Genomic DNA, 16,731 nt, shown 5'->3' with positions numbered 1-16,731 from the left:
GACTGTATGTGCTTACCTTAAGTGATCTGTTCTGATGATGGAATTCCTGAATTTTACTTTATTTGCTCATGGCTATTGGTAGCTGTCTGTATGTCTTTCTTTCTTTTCATAAAAACAACACACGGTGTGTTACTACAAATGAAACTTCTTCCAGCCCCAAGATATTGAGCTAAGTGGAAATTCTAAAAGCAATACCTTTAGAACACAATATACAGTAAATGGATTTTTAGCAGACAGTGTTATTATAATAACAATACAAATGGCCTGAGAAAATATATATAATATGGCCTATATTTTTTTTTTTTACAATCCTTATAGTTTTTCAAAAGCTACAATGGTGTGAATTGACCAAACTACTGACCATTTTTTCAAATGCATAGTAGCTCCATACAATCACAATTCTAGATACAGTCAACGATTATTATTATGTAAACTGTTTACAGTGAAGAGAAAGAGAGAGAGAGAGAGAGAGAGAGAGAGAGAGAGAGAGAGAGAGAGAGAGAGAGAGAGAGAGACCTGTACACCTACACAGTAGCCATTCACTTGGAGACTTGTTTACTGTGACGGGTTTAACCATTAAATAAGATTGACAGCTAAATGGATGGAGGACGTGCAGGCGGCTGAAAGAACTGCAAATTAAGAGCTTAATGGGAGATGCAGGAGTTTGCCCAAATGGGCTGTTCCTCGTATTATTATTGTGAGTAAATGTTGGTGAGGCACAAGCATTTCAGCCAGATGACAGATTCTCTCTGACAGGTAAGCTACATCTCATACAGTACAAAGGAAATGCATGTGGAAGGAGGTACTAGGCTGCATGAAAATGAGTTCATTTGTCTACTGATTTGGATAGCGATTTTACATCAGATATTTCCATTACCCGGATTTGGGGCTGGTATCCATCTCTTTTATCTAAGGTGCAAAAGGTTATTTGGTGGATTTATCCACATTTATGTGCTGCTATGGATATTCATTTGCGATACGAGAAAACAATAGCAATGCTGATATATCCAGAAACAATTTGTACACTTATACAGATAATCACTGGAGCTGGGAACTAATGGGAAGTTCAACATTTAATCCTCAAATTTGAATAACAACTGTATGACAACTGGTGCCTTTGCGTGTACGGCATCAGTGTACACTAGGAACAACACGATTGCAGCAGAGCAAACCACAAGATTCAGAAGTGTTGTCTTTGTGCCGTGACTGAATTTTCAGGGTGGGACAGCCCAAAAGAATGAGCACAGCCAACGCGATGGTAGCTGCAGCTACTGTGCTGTCGCTGGCATCTGACTCCAGTAAGTCTGATCTGTTCCGTCCCGTTCCCAAGTATGCAGCCGCGGTGCTGCACGCAGACAACTGTAAATATCCGAGAAATCCCAGGAATGTTTTGCGTCTACACCCTTGTATGAAAACAAGGATGGAAACGATGTGTGTGACTGAAAATATGCGGCCGTAGTCCTCCTGGAAATCATTTTCATTCCTAATAAACTCTCCCCGCCAGTTTATTATGGGGAACTAATTAAATCGGGTGGGATAAAATTCCGAAGTGGGCAAACGGAAGGCTGTCGTGGATTGACAGTAGATAGCAGAAACCATTTAAATGAAGGCCATTAAGTCAAAAACATGAGGAGAGGTCAGTGAAGAAGTTAAGCCTTACAAAAACCATAGCATATGAAATTACACTGATGAAAATAAATAACGATACTACAGTATGCCAGAGATACAGTGCAGTCCATAAGTATTTAGACAGTGGTACATTCTCTGTTCTTTTGGCTCCGTGCTCCAGCACATTGGATTTGAAATGAAACGCTGAATAGGAAGTTACAGTGCAGACTCTCTTCTTTCATTTGAGGGTATTTACATCCATAATGGGCAATCGTTTAGGAATCATATCGCTTTTTATACATAGTCCCCCACTCCCATTTTAGGGGACCAAAAGTTGGCTTTTCAGCAGTTTTAGATTTAGGTATATTAAATTGCTTGCTTATTGCAAGAATACGAAATATTTGACCATCTAGTTTTGATTCTAGGTTTTTATTAGCATTTGTCAAGTGTTTGACCAGAGTTGTACCAATGGAGGTGAAGGAAGCCATTATTACTTATTGATATACACACCAAATTATAGTACTTATTATTACATATTGATACTTACCAAATATTTATTGCCCAATACTTACTGACTGCAGTGTATATTGTGAAATATGACCCTTACAGGTGACCTCACGGGTCAGAGGTCGAAGCCCTTCTTCACCGGCTGCCGATCCCGAGAGCAGGAGACCTTTAGCTGCTGGTGGGACCCTGGAATGTACGGAAACATTTCGGCCACTCCTGCCTTCAAGGTCCTGTACTCAAAATCGTGAGTTTATGAAGCCCCCCCAAGCACTATTAAAAGTATTAAAAGGCTTTTCACTGAAGTATTTGACATCTAAAAGATTAACTTTTTTGTGAGGGGGCAGCCAATAGCCTAGTGGCTAAGGTACATGACTGGGAACAGGAATGTAGGTGCTTCAAGCTCCAGTGTAGCCACGATAATATCAGTGCAGCTGTTGAGCCGTTGAGCAAAGCCTGTAACCCCTTCATTGCTCCAGGTCCCTGCTCAGTCTAATCAACTGTAAGTCGCTTTGGCTAAAAGCATAAGTTAAATAACTGCAATGTAATGTATGATTAATGTCAGGGTATATTATACATTCAATAAGAATTTGGTAATTCATCCCATTGTTAAGCAGCTATTTGTTGTGTGCCACTGTTATAAATCTCCAACTTCTTCCACAGAGGCTGTCAGGAGCTAACGGAATGCCCCGACTACACATCTGGAGAGAACAGCTGCTTCTTTAACAAAACGTACACATCTGTGTGGACAGGCTACTGCCTCCTGATCAAAGTCACCACCGAGAGGGGATTGGTCTGGTCGGAGCCATACTCCTTTAATATTCTAGATATCTGTAAGTCAGAAGATTTAGTAATCTCGACTGGAACTGGAATCTCAAGGTAAAACCTTGTTTTCACGCTGCCGATACCATTAAGATGCTTTTTATCTTGCAGTACAGCCAGATCCTCCTGTTCAGCTAAACTGGGCCCTTCTGAATGCCAGTGACTCTGTCCATTACGCTGACATCATAATCAACTGGGCTCCGCCCACCACTGCGGACGTGGGCTCTGGCTGGATATCCTTGCAGTACCAAGTCCGTTTCCGATCGTCCTCTGTGCCCAAATGGAAAATGGTGGGTTTTCCAATCGCCTGGAGTTCCATTATAAAAACAAAAATTAATACTTAAAGAGCAGACACATAAACATTATTTGTTGTCGTTTATTGATGCAGAGAATAAGTGACGTGAAAATACATTTAGTGATAAAATAAAGTGGCCCAAGTGGTGCCGATCAATCTACAGTATGTTGCGAAAATTACCCAAATAAACAGCCATATTATCAGGAATAAGCTTGCAGTCTGGTTTCATACAGACAGTACCTGCGACTAATGCACTACAGTGCTGGTCAAAGCACTAAAAGCTTCAATGTGAAAAGCAATCAGGGGCATACTAATTAAGGATATTTTAGTGGAATAACGTTTCGTAACAAAGCTGAATTGCTCAAAATTGCAGTCTTAATCAGTTTGGCATGATGCCATTTGCCTGGAAAACAACACAGATAATAAACATGTTCCTAGTGCCTTTCCACCATGTAAGAAGTGAACATGATTTCAGTTTATTCTCATTTCCGGTCCGCAAAGAAACTTTAATCAGGCCGTTCCACCTTGATTTAATATCTCCTTTTCAGCCCAATGGTTTGGGGTGATACTAGTTTTTTTAGTATGTGCATATCATTTCATATTGTGAGAAGGATAGGTATAATAAACTAGTGCTTGATATTGCATTATCTTGTTTTTTGTTCTTGTTTTCTAGGTACATTTGTTCATATTGCTTTTAAGGAATACAAATATAAATAGATACATAAAAAAATAAACAAATGGTTTCAGAAATGTATTGGACAATTTTATCATGAGAATTGACACTTTTTTGACATTTTTATAGACTTATTGGTCTTCTGCTGCTGTAGCCTATCCACATTGAGGTCTGACGCATTGTGTGTTCAGAGATGCTCTTCTGCATACCATTGCTGTAATGCGTGGTTGTTTGCATTAATGTCACCTCCCTGTCATCTTCGACCAGTCTGGCCATTCTCCTCTGACGTCTCTCATTAACAAGGCGTTTCTGCCCACACAACTGCTGCTCACTGGATTTTTTCAGTTTTTCGTACCATTCTCTGCAAACTCTAGACACTGCTGTGTGTAAAAATCACAGGAGATCAGCAGTTTCTGAGATACTCAAACCACCCTGTCTGGCACCAACAATCATTCCATGTCACTTAGATCATATTTCTCCCCAATTCTGATATTTTAGTCTGAACAATAGCTTAACTTCTTGACCTTGCATGCTTTTAGTTGCTGCAACATGATTGGCTGATTAAATATTTGCATTAAGAAGCTGGTGCACAGGTCTACCTAATAAATTGGTCACTGAGTGTATATACACAGCAGTCTAGGACGAACATGTGCGTATTAATCGCCCCGTTGTACTTCCCCACAGGGTTCGTTAGTGCAGCAGTGCTCCTACCCGCTGTACGCGCTGGAGACAGGGCAGGAGTACGAGGTGCAGGCGCGATGCAAACCTCGCTCCGAGGGCAAGTTCAGTCCTTTCAGCGAATCCCTGCGCTTCCTACTCCCCCACAGGAAGACTGCAATGCCAGGTACAGGCACCAGAGGACGCCAGAGTACATATGTATAAAGAACACAGAAGACAATTCTCAGGACTTTAAAAGTGAAAATCGGCTTTATATCATAGCAGACGTTCAGCGACTTGACCGTGTTTAATTACTTATCTTCTCTAGCTCTAGTTGTTCTCTTCCCTCTTGCTGTCCTGCTGATATTGATCCTGCTCTACATGCTGTGTAGCATGACACAGTGAGTTACGATGAAACACTGAAGAAAATAATATATTTCATTATTACTGTGCCAGTGTGTACAACTGACTTCATTAATAATATTACTAATATACCAATATGAACAATAATTCCAATTAGAAGAAAACCAAAAGCATATCGTGCTGTTTCCCTGTTGACTTTCAGGATGAAACATTTTTTGCTTCCACCTATTCCTGTGCCCAAGATAGATGGACTGAGTATAGAGATGATGCAGGTGTGTATCTACCAGTAGGCTACTATGGAACAGGCATTTTGTAAAAACTGATTGGACTTCACTCACACTTGTATACGATGTGCAGTGTTATCCCCATGGCTGATTCATGCCAAATCTCACCCCCCAGACCAACCAGTTTAGCGATTTCAGCGTCTCTTCTAATGTCCTGAGCGCGAAGCTTTCTCCGAATCTGAGCGAGGAAAAGTGGGAGGAGTTCCCCGAGGTGTGGCGGCAGACGGACAGGTCGCCAGAGAACACGCCGGAAAGCGGAGCGGGCGCCCGAGCCGCCAGATGCGCGGACGCCAGCGACTCGGGCTGCGAGAGCGTGGAAAGCGTTGCCATGGACACCGCCAAGAACAAGCGCCGCCTCAGCCTAGCTTCGCTGGACACGGAGCCCAGCCACACGGACTCACCCTGCCCAGGAAGAGACCACACAGTGGGCACGGGTCGGGACATCACTGCGGAGCAAACGGCCCTTTGCGTATTCCAGCCCATACCTACAGAAAACCTTGCAGTTTTAGCCACTTTTCAGGAAAGTCCCAGGCCAAACGGTCAGTTACTACTTTCCCTTAGCACACTTCAGGACAAAACATCCCATACTGGTAAAGCAAGTACAGAGTACAAAGACAGAGGCTTTTACACCTATGTGAAAGATGTTGCTCCTCAAAGTAGCACGATGGAACTAACGAACAGCAGTAATACACAGGGGGCCACCGGTACAAACAAACAAGGCTATCGCCATGCGGTCAGTGAGTATCTGAGAGGGACCTCTTCTGTAGGCAGCCAATCACCAGCTCATATGGATACTTATGTCACCATGTAGATATGCAACAAGAGAACTGGTTGTATACTACTGTTGCTTGTAATCGCACTGGAGTCTTTAATTAGTGGCGCTGTGTAGAATAACATGGAGAGTTACAACTGTATCTGTAAATAAATAAATGTTCTTGGGCATATGAAATGTCGGTGACTGTGTAGACCGTGTAAAACGAAAACCACAGTGAAATCCATTCTCCATGTTCATATTTGCAGTTACAATAACTTTAGGAACAAACATTTACACAATGACATTTTATTTAAGTTTAGACAACAGCTTTTAAAACAGTATTTACATATATAAACATGCTATGAAACCACACAGATTAAACAACACTGATTGCACTTTCTTCCAATGGGAGCTATCGCATTTCAGTTTTAGGACTGTTCCAAAAAAAAGTTACCTCAAAAGATACTTTTTTATTTTTGTTACAATGTTTTTGGGATGTTTCAAAAATCTTTTGTTTGAATACAACATTTAGGGAAATGCAGTTTGATGGTTTCCACAATTGTTCTTATCCATGAAGTGGTGGTGTATTTGTTTGCCAGTATCAAATGTGCACTTCAGTCCAAAGTACCTAAATGCAGAACACAAGACAAGAAGCACTGAACAGGTTGAAAGCATGAGATCGATCTACATTATGTAGTAGTAGCGTAACTCAATGTGACTGCTCCAGTACCCGATATGGTTTTAAAAATGTATATGAAAACATGAGGTCGATACATACCTTCAAGAAAAGCAAATTCATCTATTGCTTCAATTGCATTGTCTGTAAATTAAGGCGACAAAACATGAAATTGATTAACGTGACAGTGATGCTGAAAGGGCGATTATCCTATCATCAGATAATTTCATACACAAAAGGAACACAGGCAAAAGTCCTACAGTAAGACTCACCGAGATCCTTCCTTTGCAATGTTTTCCGCTTTCCTTGCTGGGCATAAACGAGTGCGTCCTTGGCTATCATTTCAACGAAGAGTTCCTGCAAGACATCACAATGGTTTTATTAATCATCTCACCCTGCCCTCGTTCAATCAGCCCCCATTCTATGACTTCTTATTACGTGTAACGTTAAATATTTGGCTCAGTAATTAAATGGCAACCAAAGACTCTGTAGCTATGGACATACCTTAACTCATACATTTAGTTAAATGGCAACGTGGAATTAATGGATTCAATATTTATTTGGCCAATTTCGTATTTAGCCAATACACTGATTGCATTAAACTGTTAGCTAGCAAGTTTGCTCCAGTATGGCAGTTTACCTCTTCAGTAAACTTGCCATAGGGTCAGAAGCCTGTCGTGTCAAGCTAGCTGTTAGCGGGTTAGCGCACTTGGTTGAGAGGGTATCTTTAACTGGCTAGTTAACACATCGTATTCAAAGAATAGACTAACTTGGCTAGTTCAAGTGCTTTAAGTTAGCTAGTCTGATCTTTGTGTAACCGATCTATAACATATGGGGCTAGCTCAAATGAAAGCACTCACTGGACAGATGCGCCTTATCTAGCAACTGCATAGCAACCTTTCAAATATTTTTTTATTAATCCAGACATTCACATTCAATATAACGTCTTACCGTGGCCTTTGCTATGATAAACACAGACTCCTGGCTAGCTAGGGAGACGTCCGGGTCAGCTTTCATTAGAGCTTTAATACGGGACAGGGGCAATTTGGCCAAACGGCTCTGAGACGTTGCAGTGGGCCCCGGTGGCTGACCGTTTTCCTCCTCCGCCTCATTTTCACGGACCTCTTCCTCTGCTCCACACCGTTCCTGGTCACTTTCTGTGGACGCCACTGGCACAGCTACCACCGCCGCCATCCTCCTTACAATTTACAAACACATGTAAGACACGGCACGACAGCGCCACACTATGCCTTACGCAAACCAGTCTTTTACCATTGCGTTCAGCCAGCATCCAGACTAGGCACAGTCCCACGCTGGAAACGTAAGTGTATTTCGAGAATTAGCTTTAAGGAAGTCTCTCCCGCCAACGAAAGCACCGCCTTTTCATACGCGATTTCACGAACCGGTTGGTTGGAGGGGAGTGAGAGCCGCCCACCGATGTTGTCATACTTGCTGACAACATTTAGAAAGCAGAGTGAGCGGGAGCTTGGTTAATTTGGCACAATATGAATCTTTTTATGGATATAAAATGTTTGAAACAACAGGGTTACATATATGTTGAAACGATGTCAACACTGTTCGCGTTTGTATCTTTGTATTTTTATTATTATTACTTTTACAGTCTTTTACATTTACATTTACATTAACATTTTAGTCATTTGGCAGATGCTTTTAATCCAAAGCGATCTACAAGTGCATAGGTTCTACCATAAGTCAGAGCATCACATCCAGAAACTAGCAAAATACACAGGAAACGGTAGGCCCTATAATCATAGTGTATTATGATTTCATTTCTGGAATGAATTGAGTAATCATAAACAGTAACACCCATATAAGTATGAGCTGTTCTTTGCCCCTCACTTAACCTCACTTATCATCTCTAACAGATGATAGTTGACAGATGACACCTGTTGATATAAGATTTGTTGCCAGGAGGCTACAATATGGGTGCCTCACAGCAAGAAGGTCCTGGATTTGAATCCTGGCCGGGGCCTTTCTGTGTGGTGTTTGCATCTTCTCCCTAAGGATAAATCATTATTCTTTTTTCAAAATCGAATTCTATAAGCAAGTCCAAATCCAAATTCCAAAGCCAATTCAAATTCAATCCGTATTCAATTTAAAACCATTTCAGATATGCAGGTTATATAGGGTAATGGTGAGTTTAAACCGCCCAGAGATGTGAATGTGTGAGTGAATGATGTGTGTACTTTGCGATGGATTGGGGACTTATCCAGAGTATGTTCTTGTCCCTCGCACTATGCATGCTGGGATAAGCTTCCCCCCACCCCCTCCCACCCAGTAATATACAGGTTAGATAATGTATGTATGTTAAAAGGGTGGTAGGCCTACTAATCAGACAGTCTAATTTGAGGCACCCCGTGCTGTAACAGTGCTGATGAATGAAAGTCGACAGGGCAGATTAATCAGATAAAGTGCGTCTGTTTTGTCTGTCTGTCGGTGTTTCCACGGCGTTCACGCTGTGTCCTGTGTGCGAGAGCTTCTTACAGATATTAGTACATCCAGGTAACCGGATTAAGACTGAGCTGGACGCACGCAGGTTGATCCTCTTCGGTGTGCTGAGGCGGTCTGTGCACATGTGAGAGGCAGCGTCTTCACCGGTCCCAGAGAGCATGAAGGACCCGCAGTTACCAGGTAACGCATTTCTGCTTGTGCTCTAACCTCCCGGCGCGAGATTCAGTCATCCATTTTACCAAGTTAACGTTTACTGTTGTAAACTGCTGAATGCAAATAATTACACCGTGTTGTTTTACCTTGTTCGGGGTAATTGCACTGTCACTAGCCTACGCTGCCGTTTGTCTAGGTTTTTGTGCCATTTCTGAAAGTAACACATTTACTTGAAAGCATTTAGTATGTCCCTGAAAACATTACTGGAAGACAGTGTTCTTGAGCGTGTACAATGCTGTGGCATTTAGTTGCACTTTGTATTTTCAGCTTGTGGTGTTTCCATCACACCACAACCCTCAGGGCAGGTTTTATATTGGTTGTGGTACCCTGTTATGTATGCTTAGGAATTGTAGCAGTGACACTCTCCATGAGGTTTAAAAATGTAGAAAATATATACTTACCAAAAGGTATGAAATCACCAAAATTGCAATTATCCAGTTGCATAAATGGATGCTATGTAAAAAACAAAAAACAAAACTGAGCATCTAAATGTCAGTAATGCACTGTGATGTAACCTGTCCCACAGTTGCTATTTAAAACAAGTAGTTCAGTGAGTTTCTTCTGTTGTATTAATAGAGCATACTGACCTGAGCATCACCTCAAAAAAGACCTCTAATCCTGACCTGCTTTGAGAGTGTTTCTTGTGAAAGTATACGTCTTTGATCTCTCTCTGACAGACGGCAGACACTATGGGCTTGGATGTAGATGAAGGATGGCAGTCTGGGTTGGAGTGCCCGAGATGGGGAGGGACGGGGGGGAGGGTGTTGCGTGTTATACACACTTCCATGCTCATCAAAAACGAATAAATTTCAACATTTGGTGTGTTTTGTCGTCTCCAAGAGATCAAAGAGTTGATGACACACATGGCATGTAGCCTCGCTTTAGTTTTGTTTCTTGTGACTATAGAGAATATTTTGCGGAATAAATACTTTGAGAAAGAGTAAAGGTCTCCTTTTGTTTTAGTTTTTCCAAGTAAACCCTCTTGTTGAATTTGCATTTTCATGGTCACAAAGTGATGATGACATCACCCATTCACATCCTATGACTCATGGATGCTGGTGCATGAAGCCAAAGCTCTAGTCCAAAGCAGATTTGGTGCGTTTAACACTGCTCGGTCTCCAATGATGTTTATATTTAAATGAGTTTATATTTAAATCTCTATTCGTGTCTGACTTCTAGTCAAATTAGAAATAATTACATTAAGCAGTCACATGGCCTAAGGGTTTTAACTATCATTGTTAAAATGCAGTATTTGTATTTCTGATTATAATTGTGATTTTGTGAAAACATTTTTTGTATTTTTTTGCATTTTTTGTATGTGAGCAGAACACAAATGTGCCCCTGTTCCTTAAATATCCCTGTATTTATTTGAACTTACAGTATGTAAAAATGTAAGATATTTTTTGTGTTCCGTGCCTCAATCCAATGTATAATGACAAAGCAAATGTCCACCATATCTCTTTGGCATATCATAAGAAGTACAAAGTAACACACCTCATTAGTGCAGCCTATAGTTTGTAATTATTACAATTATTTTACTGAATTTAAGTCTGCTTTCCGAGAGTTAAATGGTCTTTTAGCTGCGTAGATTAGCTTACTTCACAAAATTGTTAGAGTTCTAGTGTAAAGAGAAGTGTAGTATTGGAGCGTGTCACTGATGCTGGATTTGGTGATATAAAAACACATTGAAAATACATTCAAATTCATACAGTCTCCGCCTTGCTTGTATCATGCCTGATATGTTTAGCCAGCCTTGATAACTCAGGTACCCGCTTGTAAAGTGATGCTAATTAGGAAGGAGACAAGTATTCCCTACATTGTAATCTAATGTAAGGTTTAGCCTTTTAAATGCTTTTGTTCTGGATGGAAAACCTAAAGACACAGTTAAAGAGCTATCAGAAGAGAAGACGTAGGGGGCCATTTTGTATAGATTGATGAGACACCCAGTTGTTAGAGAAATCCTTGAGATTTTATGTAAGGTTTAGCCTTTTTATTTTTTTAAGTTCTGGATGAAAAACCTAAAGACACAGTTAAAGAGCTATCAGAACAGAAGACGGAGGCGGCCATTTTGTGGGGAGATAGATTGATGAGACACCCAGTAGTTGTCCTCTTGCTGAAATTGTTGGATGTTGTTTGTCCCTGGCCTGACTCTGCTTTAATGGATGCTTTCATCTGCTTGTTTGTTTGTAACTCAGTGAAGGTCACCTATTTATAGTTTCTTTGGCCTCCATCAGTGGTGGCCTTAATCCCTGTCTGCTGTTTCAAGTGTTCAGAGGACACCATTTGACCCACAGCCTATTAAGGGTCTAGGACTCTAGGGGCTTTGACAAACAGGATGTCAGGAGACATAGCCTATTTGTAGGACAACTTTAATGTGTTTCTAATTGTTTCAGAAAGCACTGAATGATTCAAGCTCTGTTCTCTGTGAAGCCTTTGCGTTGTCTGTCATCATAGGTGTGATTATCACGTGATTATTCTCTGATCTTTCTCAGTTTCCCTAATATCACAGAAACAGCTGAACGTTGTGTCTTTAGGGCTGTGACGTATTTTCACTTTGGCTGAGACAGAGGAAAGGGAGTATGTAAATGGAGAGTGTGTATATAGACAAGGGGTATAAAGGAGCAAAAGATGAGCAGTTTGGGCCCTGAACGCCGACTACATCACAACATGCCTGCCACACTTGAGCACTAGAGGATTAGAGAATGACCACTTTCTTTCCAAGTGTTCAGTAAACCTATATTTTTATTGCCTGTTGCATTTAATTTCCTGGACCGTCAATCCGTGCTGAAATAGTTTATTGGCTGCATGGATTTTTATTGATCAGTGTTGTTTACAGTTGACAATGCCACTATGGACCTCAGAATGGGAAGCACTGGGTCCTAGCAAATTACACTTCTGTTCTATCTACTACACAATGTTTTGATGATATGGGGCTGTGGTCTACAGTGAAATTCAGTGTAATGGTTATCTGTATAATAATCGATGCTGTGAGTGTATTTCAGCATCGACTATGAAAGGTTGAAAGGTCCCCCACTGATCGCAAGGTCTCAACAAGTTTATTTTTTCTTTGGCAGCAATTACTTCACTTACTGGAAATTCCGTCATTGTGGGGAAACTGCTGGACAGGGTAAAAGTTCAGTGTAAACACCAGCTGCTTAATTTCTGTGAGCATTTATGAAAAAATGTAAGCGGTCAGTTACCCAGTGATGGGGTCTTCGGCAAGGGCTATGAACGGTGAACCATTTTGCTGCAACTGATGTGATGAGGCTCGCAGGACAGTGGAGGCTCCAACTGATTATTTATGGGGTTTGCGTGCCTGACTACAGTATCACTTCAAACAGCGATTTTGGCACAAACTATTCTGGACTGCACAGTCCCTCCCACTATGTTAAGAAATGCTGCTTAATGTAGTTTCACTGTTACTATTCCTGCGAAATGGACAGCTACATTCCAGGAACTCTGCCGCAGTTTAGTGGTATGACATCTAGCTAGGCCTTGCATGAGAGAACAGAAAAATACTTTTTGTCCTGATCATCCAAACTTCATTGAGATTCTGCAGCTCTACTGAAATTATTTATCCTGTAGCCAATTGTTTCTAGGGAGACTGTCAGCAGGGGTACTAAAACTGATTCACAACATATGACCATATCAAAGTAAACCATATTGAATTGAATAAAAAACCAACCTCTTATCTGTCTCTTTATCTACCATATAATCTCCTTTCTTTACCTGTTTTTCATTTAATATTTGGCTTTGCACAGTAGGCCCCGCAGCCCCAGAGATGGAAACGCTGTGTACTGCTGTAGCAGGACCGCTGGAATGCGTGTGATCCGGGGCTTTGAGATGTTCTCTCTCTCTCCCGCGGTGCTCCCCGCAGCCTCAGGGGGCGCAGGCCAGCCGCCGTGGCCGAAGCACAGGGAGGAGAGGAAGACGAAGGTGAGCGAGGCGGCCGGCAGGGAGAGGAAGGAGACGGGGAAGGAGGCCGTCCCAACGCTGCCTGCGCCGGAGATGCCGTCGAGATGCTCCCCCTTCGAGAGGGGCGCCTTCGAGCTGGCGCACAACGAGACCGTGGCCAACGAGGTGGCGCTGGGCCGGCGGGTGGGCTTCTACGAGCTCCGCGGGGAGATAGGCCGAGGAAACTTCTCCACCGTCAGGCTGGGGGTCCACACCCTCACCAAAGGTGAGGGCAAAAACAGGGGTGGCATTAAATAGGGGTGACATTAGCCCCGGAGGTAAGAGCGATTCCGCTTGGGTGTGTCAAAGTGTCCCTGAGCGAAACCCCCAACCCCTCATTGCTCCCAAAGAGCTGGTCAGTGCCTTGCATTGCAGCCCATCGCCGTTGGTGTGTGTGCGCCGTTGGTGTGTGTGTGTGTGCGTGTGTGTGTGTGTGTGTGTGTGAATGGCTGAATGAGAAGACATTAATTTTGAAGCTGGATAAAAGCGCCATATAAATGCAATGGCTAACCAAAATACTATACACCACTTAATTTCTGCAGTTGTTCCTGAAGTCACTGATCAGTTTAAGTTTACCTGAATCTGGTGTGTGAAACCATTCTTTCCTCTCACATGCTGGCTGTGACAACACAATAAGAGTGTGGGATTATAACTGGGTGAATCACCAGGCCAGGACAAAAATGCAGTCCTGCTCTACGTCCGCAGATCCATACGCCCTTCTGTGATGTAGTAATGTGCTCCCCTCCTTAATTTGTTTACAGGGCAGGCAGATGTGCCCCCAGGAGAACAGCAAGGTTGGAGGCAAGGGGGTTCATTTTAGTTCCACTTAAAGTTGGGTTTGGAAAAATATTTTGCAGGGCTTTGAAAACACCAGTTCTGTGCCCTCTCCCCCCACCCCCCTTTCTTCCTTTCTTCCTTTTCCTCCCATTCCTTTCATGAGCTACCTCCACCTCCCTTTCAGTTTGATTTTCAATCTAATTTAATGGGTAAACATCTGTCTTTCTCTTATCCTCTTTCCCTCTCTCTCTCTTCTGGTGTTTAGAGAGGGTCGCAGTCAAGATCCTTGATAAAATTCGCCTGGATAAGAAGGCACAGGCCCTCTTTACCTCTGAGATCTCCTGCATGGAGAAGCTGTCCCACCCTAACATCGTGCGCCTCTACGAGGTGCTGGAAACGGTTAAGCACCTGCATCTCGCCATGGAGTACGGCAGCGGCGGGGATCTCTACTACCGCATCACCACCAGGGGGAGCCTGTCTGACCTGGAGAGCAAGCTCATCTTTGGCCAGATTATATCTGCTGTAAAGTACATGGTGAGCTCTCAGCATTAACCGGATATTAGGCCCACATACATCTGATTACCAGGCATAAGCAAACGGGGAAGGCTGTGTTAGTGAATAATAAACAAAGTGCACAGTGTTTTCAGGAGTTTTTGTAATCTAATACTGCGGATCCCCTGTTACAGTATAATCCTGCTAAAACTAGGCATCAAATTGCTTATGATGCATGGAATTGTCTATTGCCGACATAAATCCTAAACTTAGTTATTTTGGTACCTTGTGAGAAAATAAGCGTCAGCAAGCTCTTCCATTCATGTCTGATTTAGACAAAAAAAAGACTAAACTTACCGAAAAAAGGACAGCATAATGTGTATAATGTGCATGCGGCAGGAAATAAGGACTTGTCTTCTCTGCCTTGTCACTCCAGCACGACAACAACATAGTTCACCGAGACCTGAAGGCGGAGAACATCTTTTACACCACCAGCTACTGCATCAAAGTGGGCGACTTTGGCTTCAGCACCGCGAGCGGGCCGAACGAGGTCCTCGCCACCTTCTGCGGCTCCCCGCCCTACGCTGCGCCCGAGCTCTTCCAGAACAAAGGCTACGCGGGCCGCTGCGTGGACGTCTGGGCGCTGGGCGTGCTGCTGTACTTCATGGTGACGGCCCACATGCCCTTCTCCGCCGACAGCATGACCAAGCTGAAGCGCTGCATCTCGCAGGGGGCCTACAGCCTCCCGGCCCACCTGCCCGAGCCCTGCCAGCAGGTCCTCCGCGGCCTGCTGACGCCCGCGCCCCAGGAGCGGCCCTCCGTAGCCCAGGTCGCCGCCAGCCCGTGGCTCAGAGGGGTGGAGTCCCCCGAGCCGCACCGCGCCCTGAGCCCGACCCCCGTGCGCCTCGCCCGCCCCGCGCGGCCTCTCTGCCCGGAGGAGCGCGAGGTGAAGGCCGCCCTGGCGCTCCTGGGCGTCGGCGACGCTCTCCTGCTGAACAACGCCTGCGCAGACCTCCGCAGCCCCGTCACGGGCGTGTACCGGATCCTGGCGCACCGCGTCCAGAGGAGGGCGTCGGCAGCGGAGGTGGGCTACTCCAGCCTGCGGCCCGACGACTTCCAGCACCGCAGGCACCTGGTCCGAGCCGGCGCGGCCGTCAAGAGGCACAGCCTGTCCACCGTGTGCACCGTCCTGTAGGGGGCGCTGGAGCGGACCGGCTGTCAAGAGGCACAGCCTGTCCACCATGTGCGCTGTCCTGTAGGGGGCGCTGGAGCGGACCGGCTGTCAAGAGGCACAGCCTGTCCACCATGTGCGCTGTCCTGTAGGGGGCGCTGGAGCGGACCGGCTGGTCCACCGTGTGCACCGTCCTGTAGGGGGCGCTGGAGCGGACCGGCTGTCAAGAGGCACAGCCTGTCCACCATGTGCGCTGTCCTGTAGGGGGCGCTGGAGCGGACCGGCTGTCAAGAGGCACAGCCTGTCCACCGTGTGCGCTGTCCTGTAGGGGGCGCTGGAGCGGACCGGCTGGTCCACCGTGTGCACCGTCCTGTAGGGGGCGCTGGAGCGGACCGGCTGTCAAGAGGCACAGCCTGTCCACCGTGTGCGCTGTCCTGTCCATGCTCAGAATGCTACGTTTTCTCCTGAATATTTCCCGCTGCCATTTCTCTTTGTAAGAGAGATGAAAAGGGGAAGGCCATTATTTCTCAAAAGAAACCACTGCGGGAAAGGTACATAAAGTGCCTAAAATGGTACAAATACTTGTCGCTGGGGCGGTGCCTTATAGGTGCGTAAAATTCTTGCCCGAGCCAGCAATATATAACTAATTTTTACCTTTTTTTGCCTGGAAAATGTACTCATTTGTACCCAGAGAGAATATTACTGTACTTTCAAGGTACATTTGATCCTTGAAGAACAAAAATATACCTCCACCGTCACTTTATTTCTGAGAGTGTATGGTGCCCTTTGCTGTAGAGGGTTATAAATGATCTTTCTTCTCTTGACAATGAGGCTGTTCTTTATATGTGTGAGCATACTTTATTGCTAATATCGTACCTTCTTGCACAAACCAAAGTTTACAGGAAAACCTGTGAAAGTCTATGTTGCTATAAGTTAAATGCAACTTGTTTCTTGTTTTTGACTTGTTTCTTGTTGTTTCTTGTATTTGTATTTGTATTTGTATTTGTATTTGTCTT

General features: G+C 44.1%; 3 protein-coding genes across 5 annotated transcripts; 2 read left to right on the top strand and 1 right to left on the bottom strand.

Annotated features, from left to right (window-relative positions):
- The first annotated feature begins 668 nt into the window (after positions 1–668).
- Positions 669–6,137, top strand: LOC133127649 (prolactin receptor-like). Of its 2 annotated transcripts, XM_061240688.1 has the most exons (9): positions 669–756; positions 1,219–1,298; positions 2,218–2,359; positions 2,776–2,945; positions 3,046–3,224; positions 4,587–4,746; positions 4,888–4,960; positions 5,125–5,194; positions 5,322–6,137. In XM_061240688.1, the coding sequence occupies exons 2-9, from the start codon at positions 1,238–1,240 to the stop codon at positions 6,015–6,017; spliced, it is 1,551 nt and encodes a 516-aa protein (XP_061096672.1). In that variant the 5' UTR covers positions 669–756; positions 1,219–1,237; the 3' UTR covers positions 6,018–6,137. The 2 variants fall into 2 exon arrangements, with proteins under 2 accessions (XP_061096672.1, XP_061096673.1); XM_061240689.1 differs by lacking the exon at positions 669–756 and having other exon boundaries at positions 899–1,298.
- A 113-nt stretch (positions 6,138–6,250) lies between these two features.
- pole4 (polymerase (DNA-directed), epsilon 4, accessory subunit) lies at positions 6,251–7,992 on the bottom strand. Of its 2 annotated transcripts, XM_061240554.1 has the most exons (5): positions 7,909–7,992; positions 7,588–7,834; positions 6,909–6,993; positions 6,739–6,780; positions 6,251–6,588 (listed from the first exon to the last, which is right to left on the bottom strand). In XM_061240554.1, exons 2-5 carry the CDS (start codon positions 7,828–7,830, stop codon positions 6,575–6,577), a joined length of 384 nt encoding a protein of 127 aa, XP_061096538.1. In that variant the 5' UTR covers positions 7,831–7,834; positions 7,909–7,992; the 3' UTR covers positions 6,251–6,574. The 2 variants fall into 2 exon arrangements, with proteins under 2 accessions (XP_061096538.1, XP_061096536.1); XM_061240552.1 differs by lacking the exon at positions 7,909–7,992 and having other exon boundaries at positions 7,588–7,902.
- Positions 7,993–13,140: 5,148 nt separating this feature from the next.
- LOC133126002 (serine/threonine-protein kinase NIM1) lies at positions 13,141–15,739 on the top strand. Its single transcript, XM_061237785.1, has 3 exons — positions 13,141–13,501; positions 14,318–14,586; positions 14,981–15,739. Exons 1-3 carry the CDS (start codon positions 13,141–13,143, stop codon positions 15,737–15,739), a joined length of 1,389 nt encoding a protein of 462 aa, XP_061093769.1.
- Positions 15,740–16,731: the final 992 nt, after the last annotated feature.

This window comes from Conger conger, chromosome 4 (assembly GCF_963514075.1).
Source record: "Conger conger chromosome 4, fConCon1.1, whole genome shotgun sequence".
Lineage (NCBI taxonomy): Eukaryota > Metazoa > Chordata > Actinopteri > Anguilliformes > Congridae > Conger > Conger conger.
This window is presented reverse-complemented; position numbering and strand designations above follow the sequence as displayed.